This window comes from Mus musculus, chromosome 2 (genome assembly GCF_000001635.26).
Source record: "Mus musculus strain C57BL/6J chromosome 2, GRCm38.p6 C57BL/6J".
Classification (NCBI taxonomy): Eukaryota; Metazoa; Chordata; class Mammalia; order Rodentia; family Muridae; genus Mus; species Mus musculus.
Genome location: NC_000068.7, coordinates 37,987,702 through 38,004,424, shown reverse-complemented (window position 1 = coordinate 38,004,424; position 16,723 = coordinate 37,987,702). Strand labels below are relative to the sequence as shown.

At 42.3% G+C, this 16,723-nt stretch overlaps 1 protein-coding gene across 20 annotated transcripts in view; it reads left to right on the top strand.

Annotated features, from left to right (window-relative positions):
* The window catches only part of Dennd1a (DENN/MADD domain containing 1A), a 488,421-nt gene that overhangs the window by 282,986 nt on the left and 188,712 nt on the right, over positions 1 to 16,723 (top strand). For all 20 annotated transcript variants that reach the window (NM_001362978.1, NM_001362977.1, NM_146122.3 and 17 more), the window contains one exon: positions 951 to 1,051. In NM_001362978.1, the coding sequence (NP_001349907.1) occupies positions 951 to 1,051 (101 nt within the window). The remainder of the gene's footprint in view (positions 1 to 950; positions 1,052 to 16,723) is intronic.

The following is a 16,723-nucleotide window of genomic DNA, read 5'->3' as shown; positions in this document are numbered from 1 at the left end:
GTCTGCAAAAAAAGGAAAGAAAGAGAGGGAAGCAGGGAGAGGGAGTAGGGGAGAGGGAGAAAGAGAGAGGAAGGAAGGAAGGAAGGAAGGAAGGAAGGAAGGAAGGAAGGAAGGGGCCATCTATGTAAGAAATAGATTCAGGAAACAAGCCAAAAACTATTTACCATTGCTAATCAGAGGAGTGAAAATAGTAAGATGGAAGTAAGTGTAAACTTGACTGCATTGCTTAGTTCTGGCAAAGCGCTCAGTTATACTGACACAAGTAGTCTCTTACCTTCCTCTGCCTGATAAACACTGTAGTATATCTGTAAGCTCTTCAATCATATATCCAAATACAAGTATGTAACTTGAGGATAGAAAGCAGGAAAATGGGTATGAAGAATACACTGGGGATAATGAAAGGGTGTGTTTCCTAAGACCATTTAAGGATATAGGAAAATGATATCAGGAAATAATGCCAAAATAAAAAGAGAAAAGCCATTATTTTTAGAGTTTTAATTTCACTAGAAAAGGAACTATAAGTATTTGCATTATAATAAACTAAAATGTTAATCTTCAAAAATGCTGATTCTTTTATCATATTCTTCTTTTTCTCAATTTTCTACTCTAAAATCTGCATGAGCTTTAAAACCTTTGTGTGTGTGTGTGTGTGTGTGTGTGTGTGTGTGTGTGTGTGTGTAGTCCTGAGGATTAGACTTGACTTCAGACATAGACATGCTAGGCAAAAGCTTCCACTGAGCTGCACATACCCCCACCCCCACCAGCCGTGCATTAGCTTTAAAATCAGGGGATAGGAACAACATGTTTTCAAGAGAAAGTCTGTTGCTTTGCATTGGGGTGGGCATGTCTGACGAGGAACTGTTTCTGCTGTGACTTTGAGTCCTTAACTTGAGTACAAGCCTCCCTCGACTCTGCCTTGTGGTCTGACTGTCTGCCCTTCTTTGTTGCAGTTGACGGCCTGCATCCACGGCTCAGCTGCCATGCTCTACCCTATGTACTGGCAGCATGTGTACATCCCTGTGCTGCCCCCACATCTGCTGGACTACTGCTGGTAAGGCTGCTGAGCGCCTGTCCTTCCTCATTCAGGAAGGGCCCACATATGTGAAGGCTTTAACTTGTAACTGCTGTGGGTTACAACAAATTAAAACCAGTCTTAAAGGTACAGGATGTGGAGTACCTGAGAGCAGCGCGCTTTATGTCATGGCGTTCTGACAGAGTCAAGAGAAAAATCTAATACTTTTAATACTTCTCTCTATAGAGAAGACAAAGCACCAAGAAATTGTGTGGGTTTTTTTTTCCCACTACAACATATTGGAACTGGTGACAGGATCAGGGATCCTCAAGGTCTCCCAGTTTCAGCCATGCCCTGGCATGTCCCACTAGACTTGCTTTTAGATGTGGTTTGGGCCTTCTGGGGTTTTGTTATTTTGTTTTTTATTTTTTCCTCTTTTTATTTCCCCGTGGCCTCTTGCTCCTGACTATTTTTGTTCATTTGTTTGTTTGTTTGTTTGTTTGTTTTATTTTACCTTTTTTGAGACAGAATTTGAGACTGTGTATCCTAAGCAATCGGCAAACTCACAGAATCTTCCTCCCTTCAGCTTCCTGGGTGTTGAGATTACCATGTGTCACCACACCCAGCTGTATAACCCTTTGAAGCTTTGTGAGGAATTCACTGTTGAGCATGGATTAGTGGAGGAAAGGAAAGAAGCAAGATGAAATTGTTCAGACACAATTATAATTTTTAGATAAAATGCCATATAGGGATGGGTGGCTCATGGGAGACTCTGCCTCTGAAGCACCCTCACTGCCATTGGAAGTGGGCCAGAAGAGATGGTCTATTTGGCTGACTTGGATCTGTTTTTCTTATGAATAATTTTTCTCTGTTGTAAGAGGCATTGGCTTGGAACAGCTCATGTTAGTAGATGTTGTAAAGGGAGTATAGTGCATACCTGGAAAAGGCCCTTGGTTGTCTTGCCAGAAATGGAGCTTCAGGGGAAAGAGTCCATTTTGGGGACCATAGCCCTTACTTGTAATCAAATACTTCATGAAATTAACCATTGATTCAGAATGGTAGAGGCCAGCAACCCTATGTTTGCTTTTCTTTAGTCCTTTCTGAAAAGGCTCATGTAAGTAGCCACCTTATGTCCTACAAGCCTTGAGGTATTCATGGTAAACCTGATTTGGATGTTTTAGGTTCAGCCTCTTTCCAAGAAGCCACAGGTATAACGATAAACTGGCCTACTTCTTTATATTGAGATCTTTCCGATCCTGGTGAATTTTCTTGTTCTTTCTTTCTCCAAGTTCCCTGCTAGATGTATGAATTATTAAAGACTAGATTGTTTCTTTTGTGGAGATAAGGGGTTGGGGGTAAGGGGATGTTGATACAGGGTTTCTCTGTGTAGCTCTAGCTGTCTTCGAACTCAGAATCTGCCTGCCTCTGCCTCTGTTCTAGGATTAAAGGCATGCAACACTATCAGCCCTGGCTTTTTTTTTTTTAATTTTTATTTATTTTTATGTGTATGCATGTTTGGTAAATGTATGGTAGTGTCCACAAAAGTCAGAAAAGAATATTGGATTCCCTGGAACTGGAATTACAGATGGTTGTGAGTCATCATGTGGGTGCTGAGGAATTGAACTCGGTCCTCTACAAGAGTGGCCAGTGTTCTTTATCACTGAGCCAATCATCAGGAATGGAGCCCACATTGTGTTTGCCCTGTCTTTTTACATTTTGCTGAATTTTGGAAATTGTTTTTCATTAAAGATTCCTTCTAGATACTCCTGGTCTGGATTCCATTTTTGATCCCTTGTGGAACAGGTAAGGGAGTATTATATGTTTTCAAACAGAAGGATCAATATACAAAGCCCTTGAAATAGTTTTACCTTATTTGGGGTCTCTGATTTCCTCGAATGTTTTCAGACCCCAGTGCCCCCTCAGCACCCCACTTTTAGGCAAGTCCTGTGTCTTCACCCTAGGAAACCATGTAGTGTCTTGCTGTCCCCACTAGCTACCCCTCTGCTCCAAGTCAAGGTGAGGGTCACTGGGCTCCTGTCCCTTTAACTGTGTCATGGTGCCAGAACCTCCATGTCCTTTGGTTCCTAGCCCAGCATCTAGGAACCTCCTTCACTGCCTTTTTGCTGTTGTCTGCTTATCTACAGTATATGTCACACATGTATGTTATTTAGACATCCTCAGCTCTTTTCTCCCGCTATCTCTGTAGCCCTTCCCACTTACTCTGAGCTCACACTGGTTGTGTTTATCATCTATACAGAGGTGACCAACCTCCTTCAGAGAGTCCATGAAATAGCACAAACAAGGCTGAGCTAACAGGACAACACCTTGTCTCAAGTTTATTACTGCTTGGCTACTCAGCTTAGAGAATGTGAATTTGCTTCTGCCCTTACCTAAAGGGGGCTTCCTCAAATCCTTTCCAAACACCTACTTATATAGAAGAACATTTTAACATGAAACACACTGTCAGGCACCCAACAGGATGATTCTTGACACCATGCAACCTTTTGAAAGCCCTTCCACTGCCCCCTTCTCCATCCTGCTTCTCATACCCTCTGAGTTGACTACAGCTTTGTCTGGATCTCCTTGTAACTACCTCTTTGTTGTCCTGTTCACTGACCCTACTAGATTTGCTTGCCTTCCTGCTTACACTGGACCTTCATGGAGGTCTCAGTGTGATGAATAGTTGTACTATATTTCAGACACCGGACAACACCTAGTTGAGGCCAAGATGTTAGTCTCCATCAGTAGGCACTCAGATGATCAGATGATGGGGTGTTGAAGATAGACATGATAAGGGAACACCTCAGCACCTCCCTATCTGCTCTTCCTTTGATAGATTCTGATGGGGAATTCTAAAGGTCACTGTAGGCAGGACCTTTAGAAAATGGTGTCAGCCATCCTGAACTTTCACTAATCCTCTACTCTTATTCCTGACTCCTTTACACCTATCATGGTCAGGCCAAAGATGAGGCTTCTTATTCATGTGAACCTGAGAGGGCAGGTGGCCTGCCTGAATTCCAAGGCTTTCCTGTCCTTGGGGGAAGGAGAAACAGTCTATCCAAAGAGTTTCCGATCTGCTTCCTGAACTTATCTGGAATACATCAGAATTTTTTTTCTCCCTTTTCTGCAATTCCCCTCCTCTCACTACAGAGGTGTGCAAGCCCTGGGTCCTCAGGCAGACCTTTGCTTGTCTTTTTTTGAGCTTCTAAACCAATTAGTTCTTCATTTTTCCATTGACAAGTACATCAGTGGAAAGAACATGTTTGTCATCTAGTAGTGCGTGTTGTCACTGTTTAGATGAAAGATTGTAGGACTGAACAGAAGATCAAAGAGAAGAGGACAGAGAAGTTGGAAGGAAAGAAAAAGCATAAGACACACCCAAGAAAGGGAAAGGGGAGGAAGAAAAGAGAGGGAAGGCTGAGGAAGGTAGGAGACAGCCTCACAGAGTGACCCCCAGCACGGTTACATGGAGAACCCCTCCCCCTTATATAACAGCCTCACAGACACAACATTGCTTACCACACATACAGACAGACAGACAGACAGACAGACACTTGCACGTACGCGCACACACTCTCTTTGGCACAGCCCTGAGTGTATTTAAAGACAACTCGGAGTCCTCCACAAAGAGCTGCCTGGAGTACTGAGTGCATGGGCTTTGGAGTTCAAGGATGGCAGGGCTCAGGAATTGAGAGTGTCCCTTTGCCAAAAAGTTCAACTTCAGCATTTCATTGTTTGCAAAGATTTGTTGCTAAATTACTAGCTATTTTAAAACTATCAGCTTAAGCTTTGTGTGGTAGCACACACTTATGTAATCTTAGTCCTCAGAAATCTGGGACAGAAGGTTTGCTTCAAATCCAAGGCTAGCCTGGGTTACATATTAAGTACCAAATCCTCCAAAGATTGCATAGCAAGACACACACACACACACACACACACACATACACACACACACACACATGTACACACCACCCTGCAGCTCTGTGATTCAAATCACAGAGAGGAAAAAAGTCTTCTGGTGACACTAGTGATGACAGCCTGGAGGCCCCAGTCACTGGACCATCTCTTTTACCTCTGTGATCACATTCCATTTTTCTTATAGCCCAGCATATAAATAGATATGATTAGCTCTACTTCACAGGTCATTAAACCAAGGCCCCAAATGGTTTAGTAACTTGTTCCAGAATATATACTCTGACCTGTGTGATTCCAATCTCAGGATCACAAGCAAGAACTATGCACATATATGTACACGTCCTAAAAGTCAGGTATAGTTGTGTACATGGAAAAACACCAAGATCTGCAAACGTATCAAAATATTTAACAATGACTTGTGATGGAGAAGAGATTATTTCAGCATGCTTTTTGTTATACTTTCTATTATTTCTATAATAAAGTGTAATTTTAAAAATTGAATGCTTTCTTTTGGAAAATAGTTAACATAGCTAGTTGTTCATTCTAGCCACTGCCTGTCCTGCCTTTTCATTCTGCCTTTTCAGTGAAGACTGTCCCCAGATCCTCTTTCCAATGCCATCTCTCACTTCAGAGTTGAAGAGTGTCATTGTCTGCTGAGCCACAGGCATGGTAGCAGCTCAATCTTGGAATAGAAGGCTTGCTGAGGAAGGGCGCTGAATCTTCCAGTTCAACTCCGCTTTGTGTGTGTGTGTGTAAATAGCTTTGTGATGAGTCCTCCTCGTGTTTATAGAATAGGTACCTTTTTCCTAGTCTTCTGTATTCACAAAGAAGTTCCTGACATCTGACCAAAGGTTGATTTCAGGCCAGTAGGGGTTGGCATCTGCTTGTAACTGTAAAATGTAAGTGTGATGAAAGGAAAGACCACAAAAGAAGAAGGCAGACCCCCACCCCCTAGTCAAGGCTTAAATTGATCACTTTAGTCTGATGTAACTGCTCTGGGCAGAAAGTAAAAATGTCATGAAAATGGAGTCAGTGTTAATTACTTTATTCTACTGAGATCCTTCCCTTGAAAGTCACCAGGTTAAGTTGAGTCCTTGGTGGCTAGAGCCAGCAGGGATAACTAGCATTTAAGCAAAGGGCTGGGAGCCCTCAACACGTAAATCTGAGGGAGGTTTGTTCCTCTGCAGATGATTTAAATGTTAAGTACATCCCCTTGCAGGGGATACACAAGTGGAATCTGAAAACTATTATCTCCTGTAGAAATGAACTCTCAATTTGCTCACTGCACAGGAAGGGCGGATTCTAGTCATTTTCACTGCCAGCAGGTGCCCTTTCTATGCATAATAGACTTCACAAGTGTAATTAACACATGAGGACCACTGCTGCCAGTTTTTCTTCAGGTGCATGCTGCTAGGAGTTTTCAGGACAACAGTGCTGGCCACACGAGCCTCTCTCATGGTGCTTGAAGATGAGATACTCATTGACCTCTAGACAAAGACATGTTAAATGGGGCTGAACCTATCCCCTGCTGTGAGCACCACAGGTCATGGTCCTAGGACTCCTGGGACCCCAAAGCTGTACCCAGCCTCTGGTTGAGCAGAAGCTAGAAGAGCAAAGCTGTAGTTTGCATGCAGTTAATAAATGAAAGGGTGATGCTGAGCACCCTGCAATTATGTGGAAGACTCTAATTGCACATTCACAAATACAACAACCAATTATCTGAGTTAACTTTAATTAGAGCTATAATCACAAATTTTAATTATCGGAATAAATCAGTTTAGTACAAATGGCTTCCCTTAAATATTTTCCAAATTAATTTTTTCCATGTCCCTTCCCCATTTTGACAAAGCAATGGAGTAGAGAGTACTTAGGATTTGAGCTCATCCAAATCTGGATTCAAATCTCAGTCTCATCTCTTATTTCACCTCTGATGCACACTGGCTTTTTCTGGGAAATGGGTACAATTTACCTATTTTGAGGAGTAGCTATGTGAGTTACAGGCATAGTTACCAGCTATTACAGGGCAGCTACATATTTATAGTGATTGCTCTTCTCACCATCACTTCAAACATAGGATATGAAGGTCTAGTTGACATCAAATGTTTCTCTTGCTTCTGCTGCCTCATGAGCTCAAGAGTCAAACTTTATAACTCCTTTTCTCTTTTACCCATGAGATTGTTTTTATTTTGACTTTTGTATTTAACTTGAGTTATTGTATGGTTGTTTTCATTTGCAGCTGTGGCATAAGAATGAAAAGAAAAGAAACAAAAGCAGATGGCAGAGAAAGCGGAAGGAGTAAGACATTTCCAGCCCTTATGAATATTTAAAAGCATGTGCTGCTGGTTCCTTTAGATCTGTGCCATTCCCCTGACTCTGAAAGTGAGAATGAGCATGTTTCCTACCTTAGCTGACTGCCTCTCTGAGTTTGGCCCATCCTGAAAAGCCTTCCATTGGGGACAAAAGGATTTACTTGCTGATGAGAGTCAGTACTGCTTTTCATAATCTTACTCACCATCTATGGAAAATGTGCGTGCGGTGAGCCCTTTCTAAACATCATCGTAAGTTTTCAGAATTGAGCTATAGGTTTTTAGCACCTTTGTATATGGGAGGAAATGGAGGTTCAGAGAGATTAAGACTGCATTACTCTCACTCATGGAAGGAATAATAGGGACTTCACTTGAAATCCAAGGCCTTCCCATGCCAATGATTTTCTTACTAGTGTCTGAGTGTCAGAACAAGTACAGCTATCACCAAGGTTTATGAAGAAGTTCATGTAGTCTTCTTGACATCGTACATTGTATTGTCATTATTTATTTATTTATGTTCATTCAACAATGTTTGTAGAGCACTTAATAAGTAGCAAGTACCATGCTGATTGGGTAGAAAGTAAAAAGTAAAATCCATGTGAGATTGCCTATGGGCTTAACTTTTCCTCCCTTTCCCCTTCAGAAGTAGCCCAAAATAAGTGCCACAAGCCAACCCTAAGCTGAACTTTTGTATTTGATATATTCTAGATGCTTGTTTACATACTTTAGTGATAAAATATTTGCAAGGCATAGAAAGACAGGTTCATCTTCCCACCCCAAAGGACAGCTAGGTCAAGAGCCAAGTTGCTAATACTTTCTAAGCTTATGATTGAACTGAAATGTCAAATGAGTGTGTAGGGGTCAGACAATTTCCTGGTATTGTAGAAGCTTTTCTTTGCCCCAGGGCAGAGGTGTACAAATTCTCTGAGAGATGCTGATTTGTGCTAGGCTCCCTACCTGGCCTGCAGGTGGATTCTGAATCAACCCCACCTGTGACTCTCCTATTCAATCCAGGAAATTTACCAAAAAACAAAACCCTGTTCAGTGCCTCTGACTGAAGGATGCACAGTCTGAGTGGGTGACAGGTCATCAGCCTACATATAGTAAAATAACATCCAGCAAATCATAACTGCATCTCTTCTAGCCATCATCATTGAGGCCATAAAATTTCACGGAGGAATAAATCAGTGTTCAACTAAGTGGAATAGTTCACAGTCTTGTTACCAAAGACAAAAATAGAATGAAAGGATGGTCTGGTGGTGGCCTCACAGTTCGGCTTTCACCAAAGCATTCCTGTTTACTACCTCCAAGGAGGCCAGACCCCTTAGACTTTCTATTTTGCTAAGGGGACAATAGTCATTACTACTAACACAATGGTTCTCTTCCCTAAACAATAGATTTTGTCTTTGTGTTAGTCAATACTATTCTGATGTCTCTATTGTTGAAATATACTTGTGTGTGTGTGTGTGTGTGTGTGTGGTGTGTGTATGTTTGAGGGAGTTGGGGAAAGAGACATCGCCAACAAAATCCAGTTGAGATTCATAGCTTGGTGCTGGACATGTATGGCTAAAAATTCCCTTCTGTATGTTCAATTCTTGGCCGTTTAGATTGTATTAAAGAATTTTATCATGTACACAAAAGCTATGTGTTTCCTTCTTGCATTAAGAACTCATAAATACTTACTGTGTACTTGGCACTGGGCATAGGAAGATAGGAGCTCATAAATAGTTTTGGATTTAAGAAGACACTACTTCACAAAAGGAATTGGGCATCCCAACAAGAGAGGGGGAATGGAGATTCGTGGCTGGTTTTGTTAAGGGGAGAAGTAGCCAGGGACTTAGAGGACCAGTCCTGTGCTCAGAGAGGCCTCAGATGTAAAGAGTCCACAGAGAAGTGATGAGGGGCAAGGAAAAAGATCAGAATTCCAGGTTAAGACATCCGAGGGAAGTTGGGTCTGTAGTGGCCTGATGGTCAAATAGTCTGCACACACACACACACACACACACACACACACACGTGTATTAGTTGAACAAAGGAAAATTATAGATTTCTAAGTAGATTTTCAACAATGATTTGACTGAACTTGACCCCAAGGTTTGAGTAGAGAGCCTGACTGGGAAAGCAGTCAAGACTGTAAATCAAAGTCCTGGGTCTAAATTGTGGTGATAACTGAGTATGTGCTACCTGAGCGTGTAGCTTCTCTAAGCCCCATTTTCTTCACCTCCAAAGCCTGGAATATAGTTAAATGTCTTCCTGCTCTACTCAAAGAATCTAATACCAAGTGGGCAAAAATAAGTTAGGTGCTAATAGTCGCCGAGCCCTCAACTAAAATACACCTCCACTTTCGTCATTGACACTAAAACACAACACCCCTGCAGCTCTCAGAGGACGCTTTTTGTACTTCCTGAGTAAACTGCCCTCTAGAAGGAAAATGAAGGGAGAAGACTGGGCTTTTATCTTTGCTATACATTCTTTGGATCTCAGTAACTAGTACCTTGTGGACTCTATAAGAAAACTGACTTTTCAATAATCCATTCAGGTTTTTTTTCCCCTGTCAAAATAGAACTTACATATCACAAAATTTACCCATTTGAAAATATGCAGTCAGTTTTCTTTCTGAGGACCCAGGTTTGGTTCACAGCATCCATATATTTGCTCACAACTACCTCTAAATCCATTTCTGGGGGCATCTGACTCCTTCTTCTGGCCCCCACAGGCTCCTGTGTACACAGGCACACACAAATAATACATAAATAAAACGTTTTTAAAAAGGAAACTTTTTATTACAGGAAAAGAAAGTATATAATTGAATGATTTACAGTATGTTTCAACTATCTCACTAGACTGTATAGATTTAATAGCTGTGTAGTTCTAATGTATGTAATATAACTGAAACCACTAATTCCAAATACAATCAATGTTAATTCTTTATTGCTATTAAAAAGTCAGTATATTCTTGTCATAATATTTTAATCTTTGGAAAGGATATACAGCAAAGAACAGTGCTGTACAGACATGATCAATCTGCAGCAGACCTTCAGCATGGCTCCTGCAGAACTGCCTGCATACACAGGTGTCTAGGGTACAGCAAGTCAGCCATCATCAGCTGTCATCAGCCTCAAAAGTATTACTTCTTGATGTTGCTAGAGTTTCAGTATATCTCTCTTGGTCCTTTCTTTTTGCAGAACCAACACTGGGTAACCAGTCTACTTTCATGAGCCCTGGCATTAATTTATTTATGAGAGCTCTTTTCTCATCACCAGTGGACCCCACCCCTAAACACTGCCACATTGAGTATGTAAGCCTTAACATGAGCTGGTGTGGAAACTCTTCTTCAGGCCATAGAGTTAGATAACACAGGAGCACACCTATCAGGCTTTGATGATAGAGCTCACTGGCTTTGAGCATTCCTGTAACCATCCCAGTGGTCTTGTGCTTCCTTATTAAACCTCTAGATGTGCCCTGCCAGACCATTTCCTAACCCCACCTGCTGCCCAGTGTCATGGAACAGCTAGCTCTAACTTACACTTATTTGCTTATGCTTAACCTGGTTTTCCAGTTTTCATGACATGCCCTGGTGTGCTTCTTCCTTCTCCATGGAACTGATGAGACACAATGTTGCAGTCTCTACAGCAAATCATTTGGGCAATCACTGTGAACAAAAGGAAGGCAGGAATCACAGACCAGGGAATAAGGGAACAAGGGATGCTTCTTCAGTGCATCAGTGCACTTTGTAACAGGGCTGTTTTATATACCTCTGTCCCCACAGTGATTAACACCGGGGACAATATCAGCAGTACTAGAATGGCTTTAGATTCGGAGTAACCTCAGGAATTGTAATGTCTCCCATAAACATTTCATCTGAGAAACTATGTTGCACAGGTCATTGGCTGGGAAGCATCCTGGCATTTGGGATGTCTCAGAGCTAAAAGAAAAAAACACAAAGAAAAAATCTGGTGCTTACCAGTTGCATTTGTGGTTTTTAGCATACATTTATATTTCTCCATAGATCCCTTTCTCTTATTTAACTTGTACCTTGTTCATTCCTGCATTTCTACCAGGTGTTCGTAGACTGCCATAACTACCATCAGAGACTTCTCTTTAGGAGCTAATTCTGACTGCCCTGGTTCCGATTGACTTCTCTGTGGCTGCAGAGAGCCCTGTCTCTTGACCTTTCTCTCCATGACTAACTTCTCCTGCTGCTGCAGTCTTAGCCATGGAGCTTTCCTGATGCTTTCTGTGTCCATTTGCTTTTGGTAGACTGAGGAGACACAAAGGGCAGAGTTTTCCAGGCTTTGGTGTAGATCTTGCATATTTTCATCTTGTAATGAACATTCATTCATTTATTTGGTTGGAACCACTGATATGGAACTCCCAAAAAGCTTCTCCACACACCCCCTGTGGGCCAGCCCCCAGGAACTGAAGAGGGGCACTGGTCTCCCTCTCTCCATTTTCATTGATCTGCTAGTGAAATGTGTGTGTCTTTCAACCTTTCAACCATCTTCAGCTCTGAGTTTGGCTCACTCTGAGCCTGCCTCCACAGTCAAGTTTCAGAGGCCCTTCACCTCCTCCTGCATGTAGAAGATAGACTCCCTTCTGCCTCCTTTTCCAACCTGGAATTGTTGATGAACTCCTCTTGGGGCCCCTCCTCTACACAAATCAGGGAGGCCCATGTTGAGAACCAAAAAGGAAGATCAATACCTTTATCCTCAGAAATCTTTCTAAAGCCATGGCATTTGTGCCAGTTCTACACTTCAAGCAGTATTCTATGCCTCTCTCCAGCTGTGACTTTTGCCAAGCTGCTTAACCTCTCTGATCCAGTTTCCTGTAATTTATGAGGACCAGCCTTTCATAGCTGCTGCAAAGAAGAAATGCAGTCTTCTTTGTATCTCTTGTCAAATACCAAACTTACCTCAAATCTCCTTGCAAGAGATGTGTATACTGATAGTAATGTGCTTATTTAATATGCTGCTAGCTCTAGGATACAAATAGACCAGAACTAGATGGATCTCTGTTCCTGTTCCTTTCCTCAGCCCAGGGTCATGCTCAACATATGCTAATTAGTTCGTTTAGTGAGACTGATAGGCACGTGAAAAGTACCACACAGTAGAGGCACAAAAAGAGTTCTTTTCCTTTTCCATTATCCAGAGATTAAAAATCAAGCCTATTGAGTGACTAGTAGTTCTATTCTGTTGTAGAATATATCAAAACCTATAGGTGCTCAAGTCCCATGTGTACTGTGGTGCATATGCGTACCTAGCCCTGCACATACTGTAAGCCATCTCTAGATTACTTATGGTACCTAATGTAGACATGTAAATAGTTCCTACTTTGTATTGTTGAGAAATGGTGGCAAGAAAAAAAGTATACAGTATAGAGGCAGGCATACCTAACTATACAGCACAGAACAACCCAAACAGTGCAAAGACCACAACAGACAGCGAGACCAGGGTCTATGAAGTGGTAGGAGGCCATGGCAGGCTGCCACACTTTTCCACCTGGATTCAGCAGTGCTAAGCTTACAGCAAATTCAAGTTTTGCTTTTTAGAAATTTCAAGAATTTTATTTTTAGAACATTTTTGATCCACATTTGGTTAAATCTTTGGATGTAGGACATGTGGACATGAGGACTGACTGTAGTTTATTTTTTCTTTGTGGCTTCTAAGCATCACCTTCTAATCCTGTTTACTTCTTTCTGTTGGCAGCCAGAGTGCTCAGAGCTCAATTTGTGGCCATCAGCAAGTATCACTACATGAAATCCTGTTACAAACATCACTGTGGCTTCTGTTGTTCTCTTGGCAGCTATTTTTCTTACTTTGGAGACTGTATTGAACATATTCCTATAAGTTGCTTTAGATAACTTTTTAGAACAAAAGAGAACATCAAGGTTCAGGAGATGGTTACCAGGTAAAATACTCGCCATCCACGCATGAAGACTAGAGTCCAGATTCCCAAATCCCACATAAATATCAGACAAGCCTGGAGGGACACCTGTAATTCCAGCCCCAAGGAGGCAAAACTAGGGAATCTCTGGATCAGGCTTATTGATCAAATTAGCCCAATTGGTAAGCTCTGGATTTCATTGAGAGATTCTGCCTAATGAATAAGGTAGAAAGCAATTGAGAAGGATGCCCAAGAGTATTCTTAGGCCTATACATACACATATACATGTGAACATATATACATATACGGTTACACATATGAAGGCAAGAGTAATAGTCAATTCTAGTTAGTAAGGTAACCTTTTGTTGTTGCTAAATGTAGCATAAGGGTTGAGTCATTCTTAACTAGTAAGAGACCATGGAAAATAAGGATTGGGATGGTATCACTGTTAATAGAGTGACTGGATGAATTTCTGAGAGTGCCTTTTAAGTCTATAAAACAGTAGTATCAGTTGGATGATCTGAGGATTCCCACACAGCCCTTGGTGTCCAGTGTGTGCAGAGCTTTTCAGCTGTCTTTGTTCTTCCTGTTCTCCACATGGCACCACTGTACACCTCAAAGAAACCAAGTCCTGTTTTCCTATTGCTGACATCAAGAGGAACATGCAGACTTGCATATTATGTGTCTGCAGTGAGGAGCCAGGCTCAAGCCTGTTACAGGGAAGGTGTGAGCACTAGGGTGATCTGAGGAGTGACCCCCTGTGGGACTTTAGACAAAAAGGGGGAACACAGGCCTGAGAGCTCAGAGGCCATTTGGGACTGGAGAGCTCCTATGATGAAAGGGCCTTGGAGAAAGGTGCATAGATGTGGCACCACCTCAGACAAGTGTCAGGGAGCAGGTAGGAGGAGGCCATCCTCCTGCTGCCTGCTTCTCTCTCTTAGTAATGCCAATATTTGTCTCCTGAAACATGATGAACTTGGATTACCCCAGAGTAGGTCGTGTGATTTTCAATCTGCAGCTATTACCTACATAACCTCAGCTTCCTGAGATAAGCCTTCCTGAAACCTAGCTTTCATGGTCCTTCACTATCATGAGGACTGTACGAGATACCACCAGGCTTCAGCCTCACACCAACTCGTGGCACACGTTCAGCTAATGGTGGTCAGGCCTTAGCCTCACACCGACTCACACCATACAGCCAGCTAATGTTGACTGCCCTTATATTTTGTGCTACTCTGACCACCATGGTAGCTTGAAGAGCCCTCACTCTGTCACTCTGAGCCAGAACTGTAGTGGTCTGTGTTCTTCAATAGGATGTGCTATAGTCTTTGTTTTGATCCTTTCCCTTTTTGTCCTTTTACCTCTCTTATAAACCAGGCCTCTTTATTTAGAGCAGAATTTAAAACTGTAAGGGAAGATGTGTTTATACTTTTGTTTCTTTTCAAGACAAAGAATGAGAAAGTGAGGCCTCTTTCAGGTCTTTCCTGAGGGCAGCCTCATGGGCTTCCATTTTCCTGAAAAGGGCTTTGAGAAGGAAGGCAGGATGACTCTAAGAGCAAAGATGACACATCACATAAGAAGGCGAAGCTCACTGCATGGTTTTATGGGGGTTGGACTGGGACAATGGGCTTCCCAAATCCCTGGGTCGCCCCAGGCTGTATTCCTACCTGATATCTAGGCAGACTTGCTCACCTTGGGTGGGCTTTCCTCCACAGCCACCCCTTCCCCATTGTCTAGGGAGCTGTGTGTTATGTTTGAGCAGCCAGTGTTCCTTTATTTCACCTGCCTCATTTCCAATTAGTAGCAGCTCACCTCAGGGGAACATAATTAAGAGGGCTCTGGTTATCTGGGGGAAAGGAATTAAACAAATTGTGGAAGTGCAGTGATAATGAATGGATAGCAGGACCATTAATAAGTCTTCAGTTTATATGAATGGCTGTTCCAGGAGAAAGGCTGTACCTAGATGAACTGTACTGACTGTCCCAGGCCAGAGTCCATACCAGGGGCAGGAGTGGAGAAGCCTCTCAGGTACCCACGTCTTCCCTTTAGGCCTCAGTACAGAGAAGGTGCTGCATGACATCATGAGCGAGTGCATCCTGGCTTGAGCTTCCAAACTGTGTGACCTTGGCAAGTTACTTCACCTTTCAGAGTGTTTCCTCAGCAAGAACGAGGATAATAGCACTATCTTGCAGAGTTGCCTTGAGAATTGTGTATGCAGTGCATGAAAGTGGCTGGATTATAGTCACTCAATAATATCAGTTCCTTTTCCCCCTTAGGATTCAAAATAAAGATACCTGTCAGGTAAAGGTCATTATATTGTCATTGCCTTGACACCAGCAACGAAGGAAAGAAAGAAGAAAGAGTAGAGTAGGCTGCGCTCTCCCAGAATATAACTAAGGAAGTCAGGTAGTGCAGTAATTCCCAGAGAACAAAGAGCCAGTGTAGACATCCCGTATTCTGCTATTCACAGATGAACAATGGCATCCCACAATCACTGTCAGGCACATAGCAGTTGTTACACAGTTGTCATGGCCTGCCTATACACGAACTTGGTCATAACTGCTAATATTATCAGACTTTAATTTAATTATAAGTGTTGTTGGTTTTGTATGTGTTGTGTTAATTGCTGTTTAAACTGTCTTCAAAATGGCAGTGAGATCTGCCTTGGAATTTAAAGACCTGTGAATGTTGCATATAAGCTGAATGTAGTTGACATTACTGAGGCAAGAGCATTTGTATTTGTGTTTTCTAAAAGAACAGCAAACAAGACAGGAAGATGCTCGTAGTGGTGGACTTTGGTTTTGTTTTGTTACTCAGTTACCCTAGAGAAACATGCACACTGATGACCTAAGTAAAGAAAATCACTCAGGTAAGTAGGCCCCCCAGTGTGGACATTTGTAGGAGTAAGTTGCCAAATTTATTTTTCCATATTTTTCTTTTAATATATGCCTAGGGGTGAGAAAGGAACATTTAAATGTCCCATTCTAAGTGGTCAGAAAGCAGCAAATCACTGATTTCTCCATTATATTAAAGAGAAAGGGCCTCTGTGAGAAAGTGACGTGCAACTCTACCGAACAGAGTGGAGTACACAGGTACCAAGAGTGTGTACCCAAAAGACAGGTGTGCAGAGGAAATAGTAGTTAGTATCTCCTGATACTCATGGAATATTCTCCCACTGGTGGCCTGCCAGGTGCCCATCAGGACCTAGGATAAACAAGAAACCCTTGTCTGAGCTAGGCATGATATCCTGCATCTATGATCCCAGTACTCAGGAGGCTGAGACAGAAGAATTCTTATGAGTTTGAAGCCAGCCTAAGCTATACAGTGAGACCATCACAAACAACAGGATGGACAGACGGAAGGAAGGAAGGAAGGGAAGGGAAAGGGAAAGGGAAAGGGAAAGGGAAAGGGAAAGGGAAAGGGAGAAAGAAGGAGAAACCATTGTGGGGGTTGGGGTGGGGGGTCAGTCCAGGGCTGCCAGCCACTATGAGAACCCCTTTGGACTTCAGAAAGGAAAGGAAAGGAAAGGAAAGGAAAGGAAAGGAAAGGAAAGGAAAGGAAAGGAAAGGAAAGGAAAGGAAGGGAGGAAGGAAAGAAGGAGAAACCA